At 41.2% G+C, this 27,602-nt stretch overlaps 2 protein-coding genes across 4 annotated transcripts in view; one reads left to right on the top strand and one right to left on the bottom strand.

The window, feature by feature from the left end:
• Positions 1-27,602, top strand: part of LOC129404804 (multimerin-1-like) — a 53,461-nt gene that overhangs the window by 13,795 nt on the left and 12,064 nt on the right. Inside the window, exons 2-6 of the mRNA XM_055137486.1 lie at positions 3,488-3,607; positions 6,327-6,433; positions 15,401-15,508; positions 17,208-17,381; positions 23,264-25,252. Of these exons, the coding sequence (XP_054993461.1) occupies positions 3,488-3,607; positions 6,327-6,433; positions 15,401-15,508; positions 17,208-17,381; positions 23,264-25,252 (2,498 nt within the window). The remainder of the gene's footprint in view (positions 1-3,487; positions 3,608-6,326; positions 6,434-15,400; positions 15,509-17,207; positions 17,382-23,263; positions 25,253-27,602) is intronic.
• The window catches only part of LOC129404806 (protein MAL2-like), a 112,565-nt gene continuing 94,533 nt past the window's right edge, over positions 9,571-27,602 (bottom strand). For all 3 annotated transcript variants that reach the window (XR_008630130.1, XR_008630127.1, XR_008630132.1), the window contains one exon: positions 9,571-10,460. The gene's annotated coding sequence lies outside the window, so the exon portion shown is untranslated. The remainder of the gene's footprint in view (positions 10,461-27,602) is intronic.

Genomic DNA, 27,602 nt, shown 5'->3' with positions numbered 1-27,602 from the left:
GAATCTCTTTCTGAGAGAAAACTGCATTCCATTTTCTCACTAATGGAAGACTTTAGACGGTTTGCCCTGAATTTCAGCGAGCATCCCCAGGGTTTGCAGTTTCTGTGTGTTTCTGTCAGTTCCATGACAGACTATCAATGACCTGACACTCAGGCTATCGCTATGAAAAGTTAGGCTCCATCTTTTACAAATTGAATGACAAGAAATTTATTAATTTGTAATATAAAGGGCTTTGTAGTAATGATAGCGATTCTTAGGGTTTTTCCTCTCTTCTTTCTTCCCTTCTTCCTTTCTTCCTTTAATCCCTTCTTCCTTCCTTTCTTTCTTTCTCTCTCTCTTTCTTTCTCTCTCTCTCTTTCTTTCTTTCTTTCCTCCCTCCTTCTCTCCCCCTCCGCCTCCCTTCCTCCCTCCCTCCCTCCCTCCCTCCCTCCCTCCCTTCCTTCCTTCTTTCCTTCCTTCCTTCCTTCCTTCCTTTTTTTTCCTTCCTTCCTTCCTTCCTTCCTTCCTTCCTTCCTTCCTTCCTTCCTTCCTTCCTTCCTTCCTTCCTTCCTTCCTTCCTTCCTTCCTTCCTTTTCTTTCCTTCCTCCTTTATTCCCTTTTCTCTCTTCCTTTTTGTTTTTCAGGGCAAGAGCTCACCCAGCAGTGCTCAGGGCCTACTCTTAGCTCTGTGGTCACAGATTAATGCTGGGGGTGCTCATGGGAATTGTATGTGGTGCCCGGGGTTGAACCCTGGTTGGTAAAGCAAGCACCTTACTTTCTGCACTCTTTCTCCCACTCTGTCCTTTACTTTTTAAGTAAAATCATTATTTTGGTCATCATTTAGCTGTATTTCTTTCTTTTTTTTTTGCTGCTGTAGACCATTCTCAGTTCAGATTTAAAACAGATATTATTGGGTCATGATTTGGTCAGGGTACGCTTCAAAGGAAAATTTATCAAATTCTTTTAATTTAGTCTTTAAATTCAGTCATTTAAATTAATCTTTACTCCCTGTGAGACTGGACTCTCCAAAGCAGTTTAATTGAAAGTATGGGTTAAAGTTAATCAGAAGAGGGCCAGAAGCTTGCCACGGGGGCAGGGTGGGAGATAAGTCCAGGAAGGGATGGGGGTGGGAAAGGTCTGCCGCAGAAGCAGGCTGGGGTGGGAGAGACACTCAGGACATTGGTGCAGGACAGGGGACACTGGCGAAGGGGCTGGTGTTGGAACAATATAGACCTGAAACTCAATCATGAATGTTTTTCTAACTTTGTCATTCACAATGATTCCATTAAAAAGAGGGCCAGAGGGGCTGGAGTGATAGGACAGCGGGTAGGGCGTTTGCCTTGCATGTGGCCGACCTGGGTTCAATTCCCAGCATCCCATATGGTCCCCTGAGCACCGCCAGGGGTAATTCCTGAGTGCAGAGCCAGGAGTAACCCCTGTGCATTGCCAGGTGTGACCTAAAAAGCAAAAAAATAAAAAATAAAAAGGGGGCCAGAAAGGAAGTACAGGGGTTAGTGCTCACTGGCCCTGCACACAGCTAGGGAGAGTTAGGGTTGCCTGCTGTGGTCCCCTGACCACCACCAGCAGTGACCCCTGAGCATAAAGCCAGGAACGAACCCCATGCACTGTTGTATCTGATTCACAACCCCCCCAAAAAAAAACAAAAAAATGATTGTTTATACTTTCCTTCATTTGTTATCTGCAAGATATAATAATTCTTTATTATTAAACACTGCCCTTTTTGGGGCTTTGGGGCCATGCCCTGCTGCCTTTAGGGCTTACTCCTGGCTCTGTGCTCAGGGACTGCTCCTGGCAGGCCTCAGGAACCGGATGTCGTGTAAGAGATGGAGCCTGGGTCAGCCGCGGGCTCAAATTCTACCATGCTTTCACAAAGTGTGCCAAAGACTCCATTTATGGAACTGACTTTTCTTATGGCACCAAGTATTTCAACTTCATTCAAAAGGGTCCTTGGCAAGAAACTGGATGTTTATCTCCCTTATACTGATTAATCACTGAGTCAGATATATTCATAGAAGAACATTAGGTTCATAGATGTCTAAATATTACAAAGCAAATGCTAACTAACTTCTGGAGAAAAAAATTATAAAATAATTTTAATGAAAAGAATTCCTCTCTGGAAAATGTAGGCAAAAACCCTCCATGAAATTGAAGCTAAAAGCATCTTTAAGGATGAAACAGCACTGACCAAGCAAGTGGAAGCACACATAAACAAATGGGACTACATCAAATAAAGAAGCTTCTGCAATTTGAAAGAAACAGTGACCAAAATACAGAAAGAGCCCGCAGAATGGCAAAGAATATTTACCCAATACCCATCTGATAAGGGATTAATATCCAGGATATACAAGACACTGGTAGAGTTATATAAGGAAAAAAATCCAATCCCATCAAAAAATGCGGAGAATAAATGAACAGAATCTTCCTCAAAAAAGAAATACAAATGGACAAAAGCACATGAAAAAATGCTCCACATCACTAATCATCAAGGAGATGCAAATCAAAACAACAATGAGACATCATCTCAAACCAGAAAGACTGGCACACATTCAAAAGAACAAAAGCAACCAGTGCTGGTGTGGATGTGGGGGAAAAGGGACGATCCTTCACTGTTGGTGGGAATGCCGACTGGTCCAGCCTTTCTGGAAAACAATATGGACAGTCTTTCAAAAACTAGAAATTTAATACATACAACCCTGCAATACCACTTCTGGCAATATATCCCAAAGTTACAAAAAGCACAGTAGAAATGACATCTGTGCCTATATGTTCATTGCAGCACTGTTCACAATAGCCAAAATCTGGAAACAACCCAAGTGCCCAGGAAGAGACGATTGGTTAAAGAAACTTTGGTACATATACACAGTGGAATACTATTCAGCTGTTAGGAGAGATGAAGTTATGCAACTTGCTTATAAGTGGATAGACATGGAGAGTATCATGCTATGTGAAATGAGTTAGAAAGAGAGGGACAGACATAGAAGGACTGCACTCATTTGTGGAGTATGAAATAACATAACACAAGACCAACACCCAAGATAGTAGATAGAAGGGTTAGGAATATTGCTCCATACTGGAATCCTGCCTTAGTTGGGAGCGGGCAGGGAGAGGACAGCTGGAATAGAGAAGGGATCACTAAGAAAATGATGGCTGGAGGAAGCGTTGGGATGGGAGATGCATGCCGAAAGTAGATAATGGACCAAACATGATGACCTCTCAGTGTCTGTGTTGCAAGCCATAATGCCCCAAAGTAGAGAGAGAGTATGGGGAATATTGTCTGCCTTAGAGGCAGGGGGAGGGTGGGAAGCGGGGTATACCGGGAATATTGGTGGTGGGGAATGTGCACTGGTGGAGGAATGGATGTTTGGTCATTGTGAGATTGTAACCCAAACATGAAAGCTTCTAACTATCTCGCAGTGATTCAATAACATTAAAAAACAAAGAATTCCTCTCTGTAGTGATGTTTTCCTAACCACGTGCTTCTCCCCAGGAACTGGTGTGCGTATGTACACACTCGCTTGTCTCCTACCGTGGTGCTGGATCACCAAGTCACTCATGTTCCAAGTGGGAAAGCACCTTGCAGCTGGGTCAGAGGTTCCTGCCCTCAGAGGTAAGTATTTTTCTTGAAAATAGTCACTTTCCACCATAACCATACGTGACCTACAACACAGTAAATGAATCACCCCCGTACATGCGCACGGTAGAGTCAGGGGAAGGTCACCGTATGAAACTACAAGAGTGATCTGGAGAGAGTTAAATACAGGCACTAACGACGCTAATGAAACACACGATAGGTTTTAGCATATGTAATAAAGCAGTAATCTGCTTAGCCTGGTGCCTGGGACTATGTGAGTCTTCAATAAATGTCAGCCTTCATGCTTGTTTTTACTTTAACTATTATAATCACTCCTATCCTCTAACCTAACCAGCCATCCTTCCCTTGAATTCACTGTGAAATTTATACATAGTTTTAAAACCTTCTTAATGACTTCTTTTTCGTGGATACAGGCTATTCTGTAGCACAGAGAGAAATCCATAACAAAACCAGGCTCTAACTGCAATTATGCATGGGGAAGCATTTGAGTGGGAGTTTTCTTCTAGTGTCTATTTTAATTGCTTTTTTGTGTTTTCATTTCTTAAAAAATCCTCCATAATTGTCCTGGACAATGTGACTGAGCAATTGATGAATTCTCTGAATACGTTCACAGTAGCTCAGCTAGGGACGGATGATGATTCAGAAAAAGCTTAAATCAAAACTAAAATTGTTATTCAGGACATGATATAGATGTTAAGCACATTGTCAGACAAAAAACGCCTGGCAGTGAATCTGACACAGTGACACATTGGTGGTCCCGAGCAGTGTGCAGTAAGGATGCATCCAGTCCAGGTGTTTTGTTGTCTTGAGAGATAGCCAAGGTCATGTTCCAGAGACCTAAGTACAGCCCAGGGCTTCTGGAGAGCTGAGCTTCACTCCTCCTTTCTACTTCACTCCTCCTTTCTGCCTTTACTCCCTTTGGGACAATTTCCTTGTGGACAGTTGGCACAAGGAATGAATTCTTAATTTTTCAGTATCACTGTGTCACTGTCATCCTGTTGCTCATCGATTTCTCAAGCGGGCACCAGTAACGTCTCCATTGTAAGACTTGTTGTTACTGTTTTTGGAATATTGAATATGCCACAGGTAGCTCGCCATGCTCTGCTGTGTGGGTGGGATATTCTCAGTAGCTTGCTGGGCTCTCCGAAAGGGATGGAGAAATCTAACCCAGGGTGCCCGAGTGCAAGGCAAATGTCCTACCCGCTGTGCTGAAATTTTTTTCTCAATTACAATTTCTGACCTTCTGAATTCAAGATGAGCTTTCGTTCTCTTCAGACAAATCACAATTGTATGTCTTTTATTCTCATATCTTAACCTCTTTTTAAATGGGTCTCTTCATTCAGCCACTTTCCCAGTATTTAAGCAGTATGTCATCTTTTATTTTATCTGGTGTCCACGCCACATATACCACATATAAGAAAAGCAGCTTAGCTTTAGCTGCTTGAGTAGAGATGATATTTTGCTGACAGAGTTATTTACTGAATATAATGGACTGAAATGAACACATATAAATGGTCAGCCTACTTCTAAAATTGGAAGGAATTGAATAGCTAATTTTTTTAATTAAGGGGTAACCTCACACATACTTACTTACATATCAAGTTAAAGACAGATAAAATCCAAATATCTTTAAGTCTAGTCTAGGACAATGCATTTTCTTCTCATAATAAACACTCCTAGTTATGAAGCACTATACTATTTTCTCCACATCAATATATGTGACAAACCCTAAGATAAAAATAAGGAAAGACTAACGCACAGACTCTGTATTAAAACATCATTTCCACCACTTTTTAGTGTATCTGAGTATTTTCTTCTTCTGCTTCTCACTCCTAAACAACAAATCAGCTTTAGGTTATAATGTCCTCATGGAACTAATATGAGAATTGAAAAGATAATACCTACCCATTTCCTGTACTCTCTTTATTAACATTAGCTAAGTATTAAAGTCATGGGCATAAAAATAATATGGTCTAACGTGTTTATGATTTACAGCACATACCCGGTCTGCAGCTTAGCAGATGCACTACTTGTCATAGAGTGTTACACTGAGAGTTTAGTATTTTCATTTACCATCTATGGTTTCTCGTCTGAAACATTATTTTCTCAGATCTCTCTCTCTTCCTCTCTCTCTCTTCCCTTTTACCCTCCTGTCTCTCCCTGAGAAATACTATATGAAATCATATGTAGTATCATTTTAAAACTTGGGAGATAAGGAAATAAAGATTGAAAATGATAGTTTTTCTTAGTTTCAATTAGATCATTAATAAATTGTTTGTTTTAAGTTGTTTGATATTGAATTGGATAAAAAGCAGGTCTGTAAAGATTACTATAAGGGTGTAAGAAAATACTGAGAATCAAAACAAAAAATATATCCTTGCAAACTATTTTAAAGTTGAAATTGTAACTTTAATAAGTTGAAATTAAACCTTTTCACTAACCTTGGCTTAGTGAAAAGCATTATAAAGAGAAAAGCTACAATATCATTAGAAAATATAATGATAGGTAAAGTTACAAAATCCAAAATTATAAAGACATAAAATCCCTAATGCTTTTGTAATATATTTAAAGAGATCTAAGTTTAACAATAATATAAATGAATATAAATCATCATCATCATCATCATAAGAGATACACTTACTGAATATTTATTATATTTCAGGCATTTTCCCAGATGCTTTAATGAGATACAGTATTCTACACCCCCCACACCCCTGAATTTCTTTCTCCCCAGGTCTCAGAAGGCCTCGAGTCCTGTCTATAAGATGCAACATAAAATCGTCACCTCTCTGGAATGGAAATGCTGCCCCGGCTTCAGCGGCAACAACTGCCAGATGAAAGGTGACTAATGCTCTAACTGATGTCGTAATCACAGTCAAAACTACAAAACGAAGGAAAAATTGATGTCAGAGAAGAAATAAATGCACGTTCTCTTTTGAAGTAAGGTTAATTAATATGCCGCCAAACTATGGAGACTGTTAACTTTTTTCAAAGGTTCTTATCTGTTATTATAGCCCCCTAAAATCCTACAAACTGTCCTGATTTCTTCCACTTTTTGTTGGTTTTACATGAGCAAATGGAGATATGACTATTATCTTTTTTGTTCTAGTGTTTTGTTACAGAGATATGTCTTATTAAGATGTCAAAATCCTAATTGCATATTTTAAATTATCATGAGAAGTAATCCTTTGTAAAAATAAGACTGTGGTCTAGCTCAGTTATTTGCAATATTATGCCCATGAATGAAATTCAACAGTAAAGAATATATGAATGGAGCATGAATAATTCTGCTTTCTAAAAATATTCTAATGGAGCCATCATTTCTACCAAGACTTTAAAGTTTTCTAGTCACAAGACAGATCAAACACAGGGTAACCCACTGTACCCTAACATGCATGTGACTATTATTTTTCTTTTGACTTTAAACAGGTTTCCTTTGAAAAATAAGGTATGGCATCAGCATACATTTCAAATGAATGAATATTACAAGAAAGTCCATTAGCAGTGGTGGGGAATTCAATCAGCAGTGAAAGAGACTGTGATTAAAAATTAATGTCAGTGTGAAGAAACCATTATGATTCACATTAAGAAAAAGAAAATTGTAACACCAAACCTCCAGAAACCTAGAGGCTCAGTTAGGGAAATTATATATGGTTCTTCCAGCTTATTCAATGCGAATCTGTAGGATAATTACACTGCAATGTTATTTGCTTTGAGTAGGGCCTAAATCTCAGAGTTGTTGCAAAACTTTAGTATATTTCAGAGTGTTTTGTTGTGTTTAAACAATTAAACACAATATTTATGCTGAAAATACCTAAAACAAGGTAAATTGGCATATTCCCCTAAAAATGTAAATATGATCATCCCTTCAAAGCACATTTTATTTTCATGAGGCACATAGATATAACCACAGGGTAAAGCACATTTATTTCTCGTCTTTATAGCAGATAAAGTTTCTTATGATATTCAGAATAATCTGTTTAAAGTATAAGATTATTTTTATATCCATCTTTTAGTATAAAAAGGCTATCCTAGAAGGGTTAACTTTATTCTATTTTTAAGATATTTAAGTGCCTGCTTTCCAGAAATTTGAAATGTTATTATATACTCAATTCCATAGGAAGGACTGAATGAGACACGTGCTAGACGGCAGAGCACATCGTGAGTTCAGCTGTGGCCTTACGCTTTGACCTTTTTACCCCCTGATTAATCATTGATCTCTGCAGTGATACATGTACAAAAATGAGGGGAGTGGGGAGACATGGCAAATTCCACTAAAGTTAAAAAACAAGAAACAAGAGCATTTGAAAAAGATGCTATAGTCAGAACCAGCCGTCAGTGGCTGGTCTTCTGACCTGATGCTGTGAAGACGTGCTCTTCCTGTCCAGACGTGGGGAAAGAATACTTTCCAGGCCGTCTCCCACCAGAAACACCCTCCTCACACCAGCTGTCGTACATTCCGTTCCCGCACAGCTGTGGTCCCGGCAGAGGTGACTGCTGTTTTCTGTGAGAGTCTGAGCACCTACTCTTCACTGTCATTGCAGTGAGCGAGAGCTGTTGAGGTTTTACTAGTGCAGTGGCTACACTGGTGGCACCAATAGTCACTGTTTCCCTTTGTCCCTGAGCCTTTTGTTATTCTTTCATCTATTCTGTGTATTTTGGGCGGGTCTTGGGTGGGGGGATGGTCGCACATTTTTTTTCTTTCTAATTCATAGTCAATCACAAGTCTCTTCCTCCACCACCTCCTCCTCCTCCTCCTCCTCCTCCTCCTCCTCCTCCTCCTCCTCCTCCTCCTCCTCCTCCTCCTCCTCTTCTTCTTCTTCTTCTTCTTCTTCTTCTTCTTCTTCTTCTTCTTCTTCTTCTTCTTCTTCTTCTTCTTCTTCTTCTTCTTCTTCTTCTTCTTCTTCTTCTTCTTCCTCTTCTTCCTTCTCCTTCTTCTTCTTCCTTCTCCTATTCCTCTTCCTCCTCCTCCTCCTCTTCCTCCTCTTCCTCCTCCTCTTCTTCTTCTTCATCTTCTTCTTCCTTCTCCACTTCCTCTCCCTTCTCCTCCTCCTCTTTATCCTCCTCCTCCTCCTCCTCCTCCTCCTCCTCCTCCTCCTCCTCCTCTTCTTCTTCTTCTTCTTCTTCTTCTTCTTCTTCTTCTTCTTCTTCTTCTTCTTCTTCTTCTTCTTCCTCTTCCTCTTCTTCTTCTTCTTCTTCTTCTTCTTCTTCTTCTTCTTCTTCTTCTTCTTCTTCTTCTTCTTCTTCTTCTTCTTCTTCTTCTTCTTCTTCTTCTTCTTCTCCTTCCTTTATACAGCACAGCAATCTTTTAATCTCTTGAATAAAAGATTGCCAGGTTTTCTGTGACATCACACTCTATACAGTATCATGTGACAACCACCCCAAATATGGCAGGAATAATTAGTGTGATCGATTAACTCTTTAAATCTCATCAGAATCCTCTCAAAATTTCAAATGACCTGGATTTATAGGTGTCAGGATGACAACTTTAATACTCGTCCCTCACTACATTAGGACATGATTTTATTCACAGAACATTTAGAAAATGTGATATTTCAAAAACTGGCTTTCTACAAGTTTCCTTGCAACAGATTTTCACCATTACATGAATAAACTAATATAATAATGGTTTATATTTACATAAGCTATGCTTTGGGGTCATTTTAAATATATAAGAAATGATTGGATTGATGAATTGATTATAAATCATACTATATCCCTTCCTAACAGTATGAAAATGAATCTAGAGAGAGAGGGTGAAAGGAGAGGGGCAGAAACCACTTTTTATCAAAGTACAAATAAACAGCATAGACATTGGACAGCGGGAAGGGTGCTCATCTTGCACCTAGCTGACCAGAGTTCAATCCTTGATGTCCCATGTGGGCCCCCAAGCCCCACCAGGAACAATCGAACACTACCAGGTGTGATCCAATGCCCAAAATAAAAAAAAAACATTAAATTTTAAAATTAGAATTAAGTCCAATGACAAATAAATAGGTTTATTTTTAGATGCATAGATAATTTTTAGATAAATAGATAAATATTTACAGTTGATGCTAATTTTTTAAGGTCACAGCGTTTTGTTTTTAGAAGGTAACTCATTTGTGATATGAAATTTGAGACATGCTTAGAAATGCCAGTCGCAACATACTTCTGATATGTTTTATAAAATTTGCAATAATTTGCTTTTCCAGTAGATGTCTCTAAAATGTTCTGAAATAGATCAAGGAAATTTGTGGTTTGCTCTAATGATATTTCAGCTCAAATCGTATTACATTAGAGAGAGTAAAGCAAGACTTGTCAGCAGATGTAATTTAGAATATTCAGTCAGTCTTGGTCAGATTCTACATATAAAAGAGATCATATGACGTGGTCCAAACCAAAGGGGAGAGGAAGGATTATTTTTAAAAATCTGGTATGATCAAAAGTCATAACATTCTAAATGGAGAAAAGCAATTTCTTATATTCATTTCCAGGAGGGACTGATGCTCTCCATTTTGAGCTAGAACATTACTTCTAGAAGCATGTTAATCAGCATAATTACAATTTTCTAGTTTAAGAAAAGAAAAAGAAAGCACCTCAAGTCCTCGGGAAGCACCCAGCTTTCTTCTTTGATGTACGTGCTAAATCTCAGTAACCCTTTACATTCCCATAGTGGGAAACCCGTCTCCCAGCTCACCCAGGAAGGTGTCTGACGCAAGCGAGGAGCTTCTTCAGGTCTGAACTGGTATTAATGACGTCTATAGGCTTCCGGGGCTGGGGTGAAGATGGCAGAAAGTAGCAGGTGACTGACAGAGACAGAAGACAGACATGGCCGTGGCAGGCTCTGCTCCCCTGCTTGCTCCTCTTGGCACCCCGTCTCCATCGGCTTGTAGGGGGGCAAGAGAGGGGGAAATGTATGGGAAATGTTGAGTAGAGAGAGACAAAACAAAATACACAATTTAATATATTGCATTAGAAATAGTCTAAAGTGTGAGTAGACACTTCAAAGTTCTTCACTTCAGTAAGTACCTCCTTCTATGCCAGCACCTAGTTCTCAGAAAGTCCAGGAAAAAGAGAAGAGAAGTCTACACCGTAGGCAATAAAGCCAAGATATTTGCTGAAGAGCGAAATGAGACTGCCGGGAGCACATCAAGTGTGCGGCAGTCCTGGGGGTAGAGAATGCCTTTGGGAGGACAGAGATTGTTAGGCGGAAAACCCGAATGCACATTGGCGGAGCAGGCAGCCACTACAAGAGTGACACCTTGTCAGCGCCACTCTGGGACTTCCTCACAGGCAAACTCTGGCAATAAAGAGGGAAGAGGCAAGTACTGGACCCAGGTCAACACACAGATGGGCAAAGAGAGCAGAAACCACTCAAATTATTAAACGGGTATTTCAAGTTTTTAACCTCCTTAACAAGGACCCTGTGGGATGAATAGCAGAGAAAATAGGTCAGTAATGCCACCTGGGTTATAAGGATCTTCATGTGGTATGCCAGGATTATTTCTTTTTTAAAAAAATGTATTTTTTTTATTTTATTGAATCACCATGGAAAAAGTTACAAAGCTTTCAGGTTTAAGTCTCAGTCATACAATGATCAAACCCCCATCCCTTCACCAGTGCACATGTTCCACCACCAAGAACCCCAGTATACCCCCATCCCACCCCCACCCTGCCTGTGTGGCTAATGACCTTCACTTTATTCTCTCTATACTTTGAATACATTTAATATTCCCACAGAAAAGTCACTATTATTATTTGGAATTTTCCCCCAACAATCAAACCTGCTGAAAAGTTATCATTTGATAATTTGTTTTCCATTGCTGAGAATGAAGGACATATGAGCTCGCGCGGCCGCTGTTGCAGATTTTGGATTTCTGATATTTTAGTAACTAAGCCCAGAGAGATTTCTGCCAGAAGTCGCATCACTGCAAGCTTGTACCTCTGGTTAGTGGCTCTATAAGATGGCGGTCGCCATGTGGCCACCGACACCTCGGGAAGAAAAGGCTGAGAGAAAAAAACCTTCCCCCTCCCGGGGGCGGCATGGGGTCGTAGCTCAGCTCACAGTCTAGATGCATTTCTGTAAGAAGCCGCTGGGTGCCAAAATGGTTAGTAGGCCTCTGGGGTCACAGTCTTTTGGGAGCAGAGGAGCCATTTCCTGTGCGGCCACTCTGGGTCTACTGCCATGATTATTTCTTTGTCTCAGGACTATAATTCTCTCTCCCTGCTTCTCCCTAAAACAATCCACTTCAAAACAACTCTCAGAGGAAACAGAAGTTCAGTGTGCAGTCATCAAGTCAGTTTTGTCATGTAATTTTTGAAGTCTTTTTTACATTTTCTTTTAAATCTGTCTTTAAAAAAAATAAGAATAAAAAAATATTCTTATTTCACTCAGAATATTTCCACAATTGTGCGGTAAACCAGCAAGGTACAACAAAATGGCTTTCAATAAAAACTTCAGTGCTTTATTCTGGTTAATAATCACTATTTTTTTTATCCCTTTCAATACCTTTCTTCCTGACAGTTTACTTTACTTTATTTACTTCTTTTCCTCCCACTTGTCACTGATTTTCATTTCTTTTCCTGGTTTTCTTGGTTTATATTTATAATCTGCTGATTTTTTCTAGTATTTCATTTTCTATTCCCTTGTCTATAATGTAGTAACGTTTCCCCCAGACTGTCAATAAAAATTATTTGAAATTCTTTTGGCCCTAAGGCAAATAGAAAATTATACCTTAATGCTTTCCATATCCTATCTTTCTTTTACTGACATGTTATCTCTGAACCGCGTTGTTTCATTTCTTAGACATTCAGGATCTTGCCCAGACTAGGTTACAAAGAGGTGATTTGATGAAGGAAGCCCACTCAAATCTGATCCTAAAGGATTTCAAAGTCTGAATGTATTAGTGTGTGTTTGCAACTCTGCTTTCTCAGTGGAAGATACCAAGTGAAAAGCACTTTTAAATCTCCATATGAACATACAGGATATAATATTTTATAAAGAGATGAAGACATGATTTCATTATAATATAATAGTGTGATTTAAAAATATTTCCTTATTGGGGCTTGAGTAATAGTACAGCAGGTAGGGCATTTGCTTTGCATGTAACCTAACCAGGTTCGATCCCTGGCATCCCATATGGTCCCCCAAGCACCGCCAGGAGTGGTTCCTGAGTGCAGAGCCAGGAGTGACCTCTGAGCATTGCTGGGTGTGACCCAAACAAACAAACAAACAAACAAACAAAACCCTTCTTTATTATTTATAATTAAGTTCAGAAAAATACTTTGAGTCCTCTGTGTATGGTGCTGCTGTAAGATCACTCCACTTTAGTAAGTGACTGAACTAATGTCCCCTCTTGCTATGAGAATGGGGTGAGAAGGGACATAGGCTGTCTTCAAACCTTTGCCAGTTAATGTGGCAATGTCAATTAGTATAAAATAAAGATCGATAAATAAGAATATATTAAATTTTATTTTCTTAATTGAGTGTCTAATTGATCACATATTATGAACTATATAACATAAACTCATAATGAAAATGACTCATCAGATTACCATAATGATTTCTAAACAGCTTATTAATTTCCTTCAGTTATTGGTGTGTGCGTTCTATTGATGGGAACCACACCCGCATCCAGATGCCCCTCTCAGAGCGGGAAATTAACAGAGGGAGCTGCCTCGACCTCCCCTGGTGATTTCTCCGTCCTGTTCGAAGCTGCCGGGTGACAGGTATACGTGTTCGAATCCCCAAGGAAGCTGATAGGAAGAAAGCAAACCCGCAGTGTTTCAAGATTGCAGGTGCTTGGGAACAAACTGCTGAAAAAACACTCCTCTAGCAGAAAAGGGGGAAACCGTGACATGTTAATGACAGCAAAGGAAGCCTGAATAGTCTCCAGTCTGACGACTCTACCTGTCAGCCACAGAGAAAGTTCGTTTTCCCTGCACCCGAACCCGGCTTCCAGGTGGTGCGAAGGTGTGTGCTGGAGGGACCAGCTCTTGGTTGTCTCTGCACCTGGCTCAGAGACGTAAGCGATCAGAAAACGGAAGGGCTGTGGGCCTGTTAACCCCACTGGCTCCTTTTGCAGGAGTATTTACAGTTGATCCCGAGCACCCGCCCCTGTTAAGGGGGACAGGGACCGCGGCGGGCGGGAGCTGCCCAGGACGCGTCCGCTGGTCCTGCAGCGGTGATGCGCACCCGAAATTGCACCCGGGGACCTGTGCGAGCCCAGATCACTGCTCCAAAGTGGGGTCGATTAGCGGCTCGCTGGGGGCCAGAGGGACAGCGCGGGGGTGCAGGTGCTGAGCCTGGGTCCGCTCTCCGCCCTGCATTTGGGCCCCGTGCGGGGCCGGGCGTGGGGTCCCCACGTAATGAAACTGAGACGTCGAGAAGGGGCACCCGGAGCCGTACTTCTGAGCGCTCCCGGCGAGCACTGAGTGCTCCGAGACTGTCCTTCACGCCGCTTGCTGACGGAGGTGGAGGTTTCAGCTGCCATAAAGATCCTTCCTCCATGTCGAAGGAAGAAAGCTGATGAAAACGTGCAATTTTAACAGCATTTTTCTGCGTTATCAGAACCTTTTTTTAGGGCTTATCAAAAATGAGCAATTTCAACCAATTATCACTGCTTCTAAAATTAGGTATACTTCTCCTCAGGCTGTGGGTTATTTTCTTCCACCAAATAAATAAACAAGTAGACAGGAGTACCTGTAAAGTGGTGGAAGAAATAAATAAAAAAAAACCATTAAAAAACCTTGAATATGGATAGGAATTCGATAGTTTAGCTCACAACCCTGAAGAAGAGCACTGCAAAATTCTGTTACAACAGAGGCTATATCAAATGAATGTCACATGTATTTTCTATGGGGTAGGCCCACTTCAGTGTTATCGCCACGGCCATATGTGCCTTGGAGAACATAATCCAAAGGTGTCAGAGGACAGTTTCATTAGCACCTAATTTCACATGGGCCGAAACACAGCCAGACACGAAACACTTGCTTTCTCTGACACGCGAACTTCAATGGACTAATTTGTCCATTATAAATCTGCAAATCATGGACATGCGTCACTTAACGTTTTCTATATTTTTAAACAAATATTCTCTCCCAATTGTTTTCCACAGTAACTTTTTTTCATTCTCACTTAAAACATTACTTAAATCATGGGAAATGAGAAGAGATTCCTTACCGGAAGGCATTGATTTCCTATTTTTCTGAAATGTCACTGTCTTTACCCAACGGTGACCCTACGACCAGCTCTATCCTGCTACTCTCATTTCATTCCATTTTGAGCCCCTGCCTTTCTTTAAAATCTTGGAACTGCTCATTTAAATGGCATTATGACTCAAACAGATGTTCTTCCCGGAGGACACTGTAGTTCTCTCTCCCTTATTTTCCAGTCGGCCCCAGCTGGAAATTGCATTGTTAAACAAGCAACTTGGGTGACAATTCAGTTCCAAAGCAGAAATTGCACTTAACACGGCCGGTTTGAGAGGCTCCCCCTCAATTATGTCAGCAATTTCAGTCCGCTAGTTCGCAGGGACCCACCAAACTACCATCCATTTTCACCTACCCGAGAACTGAATATATGCACATATATATATATATATACATATATATTTTTTTCCTCAAACAGATTAGGAGCTGGCCGTTCCAGCACCAGTGTGGTAGCGGGTTGCCATGCAGATGTGGCTGGCGCCGCTGATTCTCCAATCAGGGCAGGGCATCATGCTCCAGCGCCCCGGAAAATGAGTGTCAGCTCTCGATGGCCCGGGCCTGGGGGAGGGGCAGGCGGCCGGCGGCCTCACCGCCTTCTCTTTTGCTTCTGTCCAGTCCAGGAGCAGCATCAGCTGATACACAGCGCCCAGGCGGAGAGTCACGCAGCTGTTGGCCAGGGGACGGAGGAACAGAAGCAGCGACAGCGGGACTGCGATGACCCAGGTCACCACCGTAATTGCTACCACCCCACCCCAGTGATTGCCAACCGCCCCTAATGACCGTTCTCCGAACTAGAAGTCCTGTGGCCGTCAAGGGTCTGAAGGGGGACACGGCCAGAGTTCTTGGTGTCCTCTTGCTTGCATGAGGAACTGCAGGTGCCCGGGCGAACGGGGCTGGCAGGAGGTTCCCCAAGGAGAGTGAAAACACGTCAGGAAATCACAGGTTTCTCAGATAAAATCAAAAAAGCTTTTGTCCTTCAAGGGCTGCAATCACGAGAGAGAATGGACACAGAAAGAATGACCTGATCCTTGTAAGGGGCCTCGAGGCCCTTTGGCACTGACTCGTTGGGAAAAATTAAGTGGTATTGATTAGTGCCCAGGTGAAATAGCTGTGACTCAGAAAATCAACAAGAATCTGTGTTGATCCAAATCAGGCATGGTATATATATTTTCATGCCTCGTCATAAATCCTTTACCATTTCTTACCTGCCTCTTAGAAATGTCAGGTTGGTCACTGCAAAAATCATCTGGCGGTGACCTCTTGCCAGCTATGAAAATGAAGGCAGGCAAATTAAGGAACCTGATGAAGGGAGCTCTTTTACAGAAGCAGGGGAACCCATTTTAGCACTGTACCCTAATTTTTCAAGAACTTGAATTCAGTGTTATTGAAGTGCATATTGAAAGCACAAAAACCAGTATTGCCATATGAAGTGATTCAAGCTAAAAGAATCTCATTATCTTTAAATCTCACTATCTCTCATTTTTAAAAAATCTTAGGGACCAGAGAAGTAAGGTGCTTGCCTTTCATGTAGCTGACAACTGATCCCAGAGCCAGGTATGGTACTCTGACACTGCGGGAGTAATCCCTGAGCACTTCCAGGTATGACCCTCAAGCCCAAAAAGAGCGAGAGGGAGAGAGAGATTGAGAGACAAAGAAAGAAAGAAAGAGAGAAAGAAAGAAAGAAAGAAAGAAAGAAAGAAAGAAAGAAAGAAAGAAAGAAAGAAAGAAAGAAAGAAAGAAAGAAAGAAAGAAAGAAAGAAAAAAGAAAAAATCCCAGGAAGGAAATAAAAGTTTTCAGAATATACACAACTATAGTTGTATTATGCATGTTTACTTTTATGCATATATACATATATTTACATATGTTTAGCCAAAGCAATAGATTTGAAATCAGATGAGGCCTTAGCTCTTATTCTCAAGCAAATTATCTTGGTTTGCTTTGTGTGGGAATGGAGTACACACCTGGTGATGCTCAGGGGTTACTCCTGTCTCTTCACTCAGAAACTATTCTTGACAGTGCTCAGGTGACCATAAGGGATGCTGGGGATCGAACCTGGGTCAGTGCATGCAAGGCAAGTGCCCCTGCCCCTCCCCCCCTACTATCACCTGGGCCCTGCCTGGGGTTTCTGACCATTGTTTCCCTCTGTTGAGGGTATCACAGTAACTGCTTGAGATCAGGGGAAAACAGATTAATGATTTGGGGCAAAGTTGAAATGTTTTTAAAATCAAAGATATTATAACACTTACCAAAATTAATTTGTGCCTATACACAGGACAAATCTATGTCACCATTTCCTCAGTGACTTGTACACTTTCAAATACATCGTGCAAACATGAGTTTTGCACCTTTGAATTCTTTCATGAGAGCGAATAGTTTGCACCAGGCATATATTTCATCTTCACCATCGTCCTTCTTCTGCAGCAGTGACACGAAAAATAACGGAGCAGCTGAGCCACCAGGCAGTGAGACTGAGCCTTCTGCAGAAGGAGATTGACAACATCTCCCTGGCTGTGAGTGAGGTAAAGAATACGCACTCCTCCCTGGAAGAAAAAATCAACGAGGACAAAGGCGGGGAATTTCAGCATTTTCTGAAAGGTAAAGGTAAAGCAAGTCACTCGATCAGTTGAGACACAAGACAGACGACTTACTCATCTCCTCAAACATGTTGTGTATGCACTGCAGAGAGGTTGCTATAGAGAACTAACGCATTTTTTCATAGGGTGTTCTTTAGTGGTGGGGTCTGGGCCACTCCCAGTGATGCTCAGGGGTTGCTTCTGGTGGGATTGGGGGACAATGTGAGCCATGCAAGATAAACGCCCTAACCACTGTACTATCACTCTGACCCCTCATAGGATATTTTTAATTCATTCAATGTCTTAAATGATTTGAATACTCTAGATTTTTTAAATAAGTTTTTAGTATCTCATTTGATTCATTCACATTGTGTACCTAGTTGCCATCTGACGTATTAAAGTGAGCTGTGCTTGACTTTGCTTGGTTACGGTTCATAGCTCAAGGGGACACTGGTGGAGTGTGCTGTGTTGGGGCATCGTACACGTGAAACTATCACTAACAGTAATGTCAATCCTGGTGTTTCAATAAAAACTGGAATAAATAGGAATAGTGGTGAAGTAAATGGATAACAATTAAGGCAGCTAGATGCATGGATATCTTGATTATATTGAAAGAATCATTGAGGATAAATCTGGAGCATTATTATTTCAAAAGTTTGCTCTTGGAGTATAATTAATAAAATATGTTCTAGAACCTCCTCAGGTTGGAAAAAAAGTAACTTCTTTATGTATGCCAATTAAGTATGCCTGAATTTTGTGGAAGAGCAGAGGGGGAAGCAATAGTACAAAGGGTAATGCTGGTTTTGCATGAGGTGACCTGGGTTCAGTCCCCATATGGTTACTGAGCCCCGCCAGGAGTGATCTCTGGGCTCAGAGCAGGAGTAAGCCCTGGGCACCACTGGGTGTAGCCCCAAGTCAAAATAGAAAGGAGAAAGGGAAGAAGGGAAGCAAGGAGGGAGGGAGGGAGGGAGGGAGGGAGGGAGGGAGGGAGGGAGGAAGGAAGGAAGGAAGGAAGGAAGGAAGGAAGGAAGGAAGGAAGGAAGGAAGGAAGGAAGGAAGGAAGGAAGGAAGGAAGGAAGGAAGGAAGAGGAAGGAAGGAAGAGGAAGGAAGGAAAAGGAAGGAAGGAAAGGAGGGAGGGAGGGAAGAAAGAAAGGTAACAGCATGATTTACTGCATTTCAGACGCTCTTGAAAGTCATCAAATATTTCCTTAAAATTTGAAGTTTCCAGAGTTTATTTTCTTTCACAATGTAGTTTCCTCTGGTGATGTCCACCCCCAGCTCCGGATGCCGCTGCATTTCTCTGTCCTGCACCTTCTTCCTCCTTGCGGGAGTTTTCAGGGTGTCTCCAAAACCGACTGCCTGGTTCCTCTTCCTTATTTAAGTTGAATGCACTTGGCCCCCAGATAACCGAGACAATCTTCCAGTTACTTCCCTAGAGCACAGCTGCCAGGCCTTGTGCCACAGTAGCTGATGTACTCACAGCTCCAAAGACCCGAGGGCAGAGTCTAAGGTGGGAAGGCCCCTTCCTGCCCAAGCCAGGAGAGTGACCGGTACCCAGGGTGATGGCCGTGCTGGCCATGAAGCACAGCGGACTGCTAGGCAGTTCCGGCAAGTCAATATAAGGGAAATCTTCTATCTTTATAGAAGAGTATATAATTGCCGTCCAGTAAATATTCTAGAAGGATCATCTATCTCAACTGGGAAGATTTTTTTGATCTAAAAGACTTTAGGACTTTTTTTTTTTTTTTTTGGATCGCACCCAGTGATGCTCAGGCGTTACTCCTGGCTCTGCACTCAGGAATTCCTCCAGGCGGTGCTCTGGGGACCATATGGGATGCTGGGAACCAAACCCGGGCTGGCCGCGATAGTACGCCCTATCTACTGTACTATCGCTCCAGCCCCAACTTTAGGACTTTTTATTCTGGGCAGGAACTGTGCTTCATAGGATTCACTGAGTTTATTGTTAAACTCACGGGATTTACTGTATGCTTCAAATTTCAGGATTACTGGTCTCTTTTGCTTTGTTTCATATGTTTGTATAATGTTCTCTGTATGGCCTTTTTGTGTGTCATACACGTTTTACTTTTAGCTCTATTTTTCATTGGTGTTTTATAGTAAAAGGTTTTTCTTTTTTAAGTTGAAGTCTCTGTAACATCTAACAGGACATGCACAGAAACACATGATTCTCGATGAAATAAAACTGAGTTAAGATGATGTACTCAGTTATTAAACAAAACATTTTGATATATTATTGTGAAGTACATTTCTATTATGAATGTTTCTTTAAACGAAGTGTAGAAGTTTTTATCTGAAAAGGTTCTTATTCTAAATCAAGTTTTATAACTTGTTAAACTAGTAGAATACTGGCTGGAGCGATAGCTCAGCAGGGAGGGCATTTGCTTGGCACGGAGCCCGTCTGAGTTGGATTTCCTGGTATCCCATAGGGTCCCCCGAGCACCTCCAGGAGTAATTCCTGAGTGCAGAGCCAAGGAGTAGCGCCTGAGCATCACCGGGTGTGACCCAACCCCCCCCCCCCATGACACTATTGTGAATGTGCCCCACCTAAGTTTTCTATTTTGCAGACTAGATTTTTAAACTACAGAGCAATTCCCATTTTCTGCTCCCATTGTTTAGTTTCTTCCCTGTTACTTAGCTCAGGAGTCCAGACTACTCTCTATTTCAGTGTCAGTTTTATTCCGTCATTTTAATCCTGACATTCACACCATACACTCTAAGGTGCATGCGAGCACCCCAGTTCCGTCTCAGCACCCCGTGGTCCCCACAAACACCACCAGAACACAGCAAGTTTTGCTGGTCCCCTAACCCAACACACACCAAAAGAGAGAGTTGTCAATACTCAGTAATACTTGTTGAATACATCATTAATGGTTAAGTGCCAAGGGAATTTAATAAAATAAAAGCACGTTAGAGCTAGAGAGATAGTAGGTGGGCTCAGCATTTGCCTAAAACACACACAACCCACTTCAATCCCAGCAGCCCGTCCGGTCTCCTGATCACCTCCAGGAGAGATCCCTGAGCTCAGAGCCAGGAGTAAGGACTTAGCATAGTCAGGTACAGCACCCAAACAAAACAAAGATGTTTTCGAACTTTCTGACTCATGCTTTACAAACTAGTACCATTTCAGTATACTATTTGTTAGTTATGACTGTTAGTTTAGCTTCTCCTCAGTAATTTTGTACTTTGTGTCATTGATTAGTATTCTAAACTTCACATTTCATATGTTATATTACATAAAAACTGATTTTCACCTGTATTTTTTGAAGTTTTAAATATATTTATTTCAACTAAGATTAGATATATAATGTTCCTTCTTTCTACATTTAGCAGTACTGATCTTTATGATCTAGAATTTTTTTTTTTTTTGCTTTTTCTGGGTCACACCTGGCAATGCACAGGGGTTACTCCTGGCTCTGCACTCAGGAATCATTCCTGGTGGTTCTCAGGGGACCATATGTGATGCTGGGAATCGAACTCGGGTTGACCCCGTGCAAGGCAAATGCCCTACCCACTGTGCTATTGCTCCAGCCCTATGATCTAGAATTTCTAAGGAGATATTTGTCTATAGAAACTATATTTATAACTTTGTACCAGGTTATTTAATAATAAGGTATTAAGGCAATATTTCATTCCCCCGGGTATAATTTCTCTTCTCAATATTGTTTTTATAAGCCTCTCATGCATGTCAAATACTTTTAACATCTTGCTCATAAAACTCTTATTTTTATAAAAACTGATATTTTAAGAATATAAATTTTGAGAGGCTGGAGAGATTGTACAGCAGGTGGGGCCTTCACCTTGCACAAGGCCAACCTGGGTTCCAACCCTGTCATCCCATATGATCCCCAAGCACTGCCTGGTGGATTTCCTGAGTGCAGAGTCAGGAGTAAGCCCTGAGTACCACCTGGTGTTCCCAAACCCCCGTCTCCAAATAATCCTGCTTTTTTTGAGGGGGAGTCACACCCAGCGATGCACAGGGGTTACTCCTGACTCATGCATTCAGGAATCACTCCTGGCGGTGCTCGGGGGACCATATGGGATGCTGGGAATTGAACCTGGGTCGGCCACATGCAAGGCAAACACCCTACCCGCTGTGCTATTGCTCCAGCCCCCAATAATCCTGCTTCTGAAGGGATTACATAGTAGCCATTACTCATCTGGTGATGGCCATAGCCCCTTGTGCAGAACCTCTTGTTTAAGAATGTTTCACTCACAGCATGGTTTTATATTATAGTCATTAGAAACATTCTGGATTTGGATGAATATAACCTCTCTGAGTTTTAGTTCTCTGTCGTATAAAGTATAAATATACTTTAAGCATACATTTTTACCTCTTTTCTGGTTTGTGATGTAATAGGTTGGTTTTGGGGGAGAGAGAGGAGGTGCTCCCACAGTATTTGGGGGTGGGGAAAGCCCCCCAGCCTCCTTTGGTTGTCTCCTCTGGTACTTTGGGATCAAATCTGGGTCCCCCAAACGAAGAACAACCGCAGATCATTAAGTTATCTTTCCGGACCATTCACAGTCAGTTTGTTGATTTATTTATTGATTGATTTATTGATTTGTTGTGGGCCACACCCAGAAACGCTCGGGGGTTACTCCTGGCTCTGCACTCATGAGTTACTTTTGGCAGTGCTTAGGGATCAAACCCAGGTTAGCCATGTGCAAGGGAAGTGCATTACTCAGTGTACCATCTCCTTGGCCCCATCCATAACAGTTCATAAAGCATACTTAAATATTCATTTACTATTCTATGAGGGTCTAAATAACTTCCCTTTCCCTTTTATTAAGATGTTACTTTTAGAGCTATAGCCATAATTCTGGCTTATGGTCAATCCATATTTCCTAATGTTGAAGATACTGGATGTGCTACATTAAGGAGAGATTCTGCCCCTCTTGTTAAGGATCAGTTACTATCATAATCAAGATCTATCTTGAAAACTTATTTTTATTTGATGTCAACATTTTTTGACCCTCAAACTTCTTGTTATTACACCTTATTGTTGAATCTTGTGACTATTAATTCATATAGCTCCTTATTCCCATTAACCTTGTACACTGTAGTAACTTTATTATATATTTTTAAACAGGGGCCACCCCAGTTCTGCTGATAGGAGGCAGAGGTGGGGCAAGGACCCCTCCCCACCATGCATGCCCGTCACTGTGGGCTTGGCTGTTCCGTGCTCAGGGCTGGCTGTGCTCAGGAGCCCCCAGGCCTAGACCCAGTGGTGTTTGGCAGGGCTGGGGCATGTCCATGCAAGGCCCAGGATCTCAAGGCCCAAACCAAACTAGTGTGTGCTCCAGTGCTTAGAAACTGTCTCCCCAGCCCACCTCATTGTTTTCTCACTGGGTCGAAATCCAATCTCTGAAACCCAATGACTAGAAACCTAACTGAGCAACCGTGAACTAACACTGGGGATTTGACTGAGCCCTGACTCCTGGCCCTGAGCTCAGGGATGGCTCAGGGCACCGTCTGGGTGTCAAGGATCAAACCCGGGTCAGACTCATAGAAGGCAAGAGCCTTACCCTCTGCACTGTCTCTCCATCTACCGAGTCATTTCTTCTTATACAAGAAAGAGGTTAAACCTAGAATTATATAACTTGTGTCTATTAACTGAAGTTAGTAGTAGTTTCTTCTTGTCTTTTATACAGAGGGCCATAGTTTTATAGTCTACATCACAATTACTTTCTCTTCTCAGCAATATGCATTAGGAAAATAATCACTTACTATGAATAATGGTATTTTTTAAAATTTCTTAAGTATTGTCAAGATGTACTTATGATTACATGTTATTGCTTGATCTAAAAGCTTGTGTCTTTCTAAAGACAGCTAAAATCATATATAATTAAAATAATTTCTCAATTTTGTTTATTATATGTCTCCCTAGGTCTAAAATCCAAAAGTCTTAATGATCTAGTAAGAGACATAGTGAGAGAACAATTCCAAACTTTTCAAACTGACACACAAGAGACTGTGGCACAGCTCTTCAAAACTGTTTCATGGTTATCAGAAGAACTTGAAAGCACCAGGCAAACAATTCGACAAGTTAATGAATCTGTGGTTTCCATAGCAGTTCAGCAAAAGGCTCTAATAATGCAAGAAAATAAACCCATTTTAACCGATATACTAGATTTAAAGAAAAATGTTGTGAATATAAGACAAGAAATGAATTTTACCTGTGAGAAGCCTATTAAAGAACTAGAAGCAAAACAGATGCATTTAGAAAATGCTCTAGAACAGGAACATTTACGGAGCATTTTTTATCATGAATCCTTCAATAAGACGCTGTCTGACATGAAGGAGGGTTATGGTCATCTTTCACCAACTGAACAAATGTCAGAGCAGAAGAGTGTTCTGGGAACAGAATCAGTTGGCGATGGTGTTTCTGAGGACTTGTCTACTCTACATGAGAAGATACAGAGGCAGGACTTGAGGATGTCACAATTGTTTGATGATTTACAGGTCCAAGACAGCAAGATTGACAACCTCACCATCTCTTTGGAGATGAAGAAAGAATCCGTCAGGAGCGAATGGGAAAACATGCTATCCAAGCACAGAAGTGATTTGGAAATGCAAATTAGGGAAGCAGAAGACAATGTGCAAATTTTAAACCAAACTTTGGTTGAGGTTGTCTTCCCGATGGACAAGAAGATGGATAAAATGAAAGAGCAAATAAATGATTTGATTTATGATATGGAGATTCTTCAACCTCTTCTTGAGGAAGGACCATCTCTTAAACAAAGAATAACAAACGGACAATCCAAAGAAGATGTAGTTACAAAGAAAAAGTTGGACAATCTGACTGGTGCTGTGAATACTCTAAATTTTCTTCTCAAAGAACTTACAAAAAACCACAACTTGCTTAGAAGTGAAGTACAGAGTCGAAGTTATTCCTTAGACAGACGTATCGATGAATATGCCTCAGAAATGGAAGATGGTCTGAATAAAACAATGACAATTATAAATAATGCTATTGATTTCATTCAAGATAACTATGTGTTAAAAGAGACTTTCAGTACAATAGAGATTAATTCTGGGGTTCATCATGATTGTAACCAAAATATGAAAACTATTTTGACATTTATTTCTCAATTCCAGCATCTGAATGATTCTATTGAGATTTTGATCAATGATAATCAACGGTACAGCTTCGTCTTGCAAGTGGCCAAAGCCCTTGCAGATATTCCTAAAGAGGAGAAACTAGGTGGGTTCAGTTTTCAAAAGATTCATCAAATGTTGAATGAAACGACTTCCCAGGTGATAAAATATCAGCAAAATGTGAGTCATTTGGAGGAAATAGTACACTCAGCCTCAAAGAACTCAACAAAGTTTGAAACGAGATTACAAGACATTGAGTCTAAGCTGACGAAAATGCTCATACCTTATTATGTTTCGCTGAAAAAAGGCGGTGAGGCTACAAAAGAGAAAGACCAGGCTCTTCAGCTGCAGGTGTTAAGTTCCAGATTTAAGGCACTGGAAGCGAAATCCATTTATCTTTCAATGAATCTCTCTTTGCTTAACAAAACCGTCCACGAAACTCTGATGATGTGCCATGATGTTTCTGCACAGACATCAGAACTGAATGCTACCATCCCTAAGTGGATAAAAGGCTCCCTAACAGACATCCAACTTTTCCAGAAAGATATGAGGGAATTTGTGGAATCAATCATTGAAATGAAAACTCAAGTTGTTCTATCTAACTTAACTTGGTATGTAAATCGATCATTGTCTAGCGGCCTCGCCAACCCTGTCAAGTTCCAAAAGCAATTCAAACCGTTCATGAAGAAACCAAATACGCTGAAGAAACCAACGGCGAATTTTACTAACATCTTAACTGGTCGGGCTCAAAGGAACACAAATGACATTCAATTTCCTGGTAAGTGACTCCTTCTAAACTTTCAATCTTTCTTTTTATTTTCTTTCTTTATTCATTTTGGGTCTGGGGCCCACTCAGCAGTGCTCAGGGATTACTCCTGGCTAAGCACTCAGGGATCATTCCTGGAGGTGCTTGGGGAACCACGTAGAATGCCAGGAATTGAATCCAGATTGGCTGTGTGCAAAGCAAGCGCCCTAACCACTGTGCTACCACTCTGGCCACCATTGATCTCTTTTTATTTAAACAATATTTTGTAGATCAATAACATTCAGCAAGACCATAAGTATATGGTCTTGCTGAATATAGGTGCTTTATTGAACCTGAATGTTCAAGTCATTCACACAGCAGTGATATATTATTGGAAGCAAATTTTATCTTTTGAATTTAGACATCAAGTTTACTATTCAAAATACAAACAGTGTTTATCTACGTGTTTTTTAAGCTTTGTTTTCTGTCAGAATCATGACAAAACTATCAAATTTGCCCCTGTAGGATGTTTTCCTTTGTATACATCATTTAAAAAATCAATTATCAGTGAGCTCCTGATGCATTACCTAAAAAATGTTTAGTATGCAATAGGAATTAAATTTATATCTGCTGAATGACTGATTACGTGATGATATATAAGTGAACATGAATTAAAATTGGTTTGGTCCTAGGAGACCGTGAATAGCGACCGAAGCATCTTAGTCTATTCTAACTATAACTAAACATCACTGACTGAGCAGCGTATAAACAATCAAAATTTATTTCTCACCATCTGGAGGCTGGAGTCTAAAATCTTGGTGCCAGTCTGAATGTTTCTGATGAGAATGTTCTCCCTGATTCGTAGCCAGTGCCTGGCATGGCAAAGCGGCAGAGGGTCTCTCCGGAAACTCTTTTGTGAGACTACTAACCCAAGTATTGAAATCTCTACCCTCACAGCACCTTTCAAAAGCTCTCCTTCCCTTCAGCAGCTTTGAGAATTGGGTGTGTGTGTGGGGGGGGGGTGCACACATAAGGTGATCGCACCGACACCTTTCGGTCTGATTTTGTAAAGATCTTTGAACATTGGAAGCAGGAATGATCGAGCTGTCTCTTAGAAACCTGACAGTAGTTGAAGTATATGCTCCGAGTATGGGGAACATATTTGGAAAAACCGATAAGAACATTAATAAATGGATCGTGGCAAGAGAAATGCCAGCCACATCTAGGGAAGAGGAAGCTGAGATAGAGACAGATGTGAACAAGTAAAACACACAAAAACCAAAAAAAAAATCATAAAACTAGTGGATCTGAGATATGACACATCATGGTTCTGCTTCTCCTATTCCGGTCAATGTGAAAGCTTAAGTAGATATCTCCGCATCTCAGTTCCTCTCTGTTAAGTGACGTTATGGCAATAGATACCTGACTGAGATGATGAGTAAATTATGCCATCAATTGCATCCCTGTAAAAGACACAGTGGGCAGTTCACAGCCTGAAGGCAGCACTTCAGGAGGACACCTACAACATTCTAAGACTCTGAGTACGGGAAATAAACCCTAGTGGAGAGCACAAACGTGAGAGGAAAGAGCAACTCTGTGGAGCATGCGAAGTACTAACAATCTGTGTTAAAGAAGTGCCTGGAGGAGTGTGTTTGCCGTATCAGTAATGTGAAATAATATTTTGACAATGCAAAGAATAGCTACTCATTCTTACTATAAGAAATGGCCGTATTCCCCAGTATCCTACTAGATGTTATGCCCATTTCTTATTGACCCTATCCTAAATGGTGACTTTTCACATTTTGTTTATATATTTTTACTTTATTTAAATACCATGGCTTATGTGGTTGTTCCTAATACAGTTGTTATGGGCTTTTGTTGTCCCAACACCAGCCCAGCCCTGAGTGACCGTCCCTCTGCCGTTGACCCCCTCTTCCCAGCCACCCCCCAAGCCTCCCCCCTGAGCAGACACACAATCATTTGTTTTATATTACTTGTTACAACCAAATGACTATAGTACTTCCGTAGAAAAAATTGTGAAAATTGTTATATCTTATCTTTGTCTGAGGACGTACTGAGCTATTCACTGTTAGTTGAGCCTTCTCTGCTATCGTTTTTTATTTGTTGGCTTCTAAGGAATGATAGCACAGCAGTAGGGCGTTCCTTTCACGAGGCCGACCCAAGATCGATTCCTCTGCCCCTCTCAGAGAGCCCGGCAAGCTACCTAGAGTATCCTGCCCGCACGGCAGAGCCTGGCAAGCTCCCCGTGGCGTATTCGATATGCCAGAAACAGTAACAAAAAGTCTCACCATGAGAGACGTTACTGATGCCCACTCGAACAAATTGATGAGCAATGGGATGACAGTGACAGTGACAGTGGCTT

The sequence above is a fragment of the Sorex araneus genome, chromosome 5, assembly GCF_027595985.1.
Source record: "Sorex araneus isolate mSorAra2 chromosome 5, mSorAra2.pri, whole genome shotgun sequence".
In the NCBI taxonomy this organism is placed as follows: Eukaryota; Metazoa; Chordata; class Mammalia; order Eulipotyphla; family Soricidae; genus Sorex; species Sorex araneus.
This window is presented reverse-complemented; position numbering and strand designations above follow the sequence as displayed.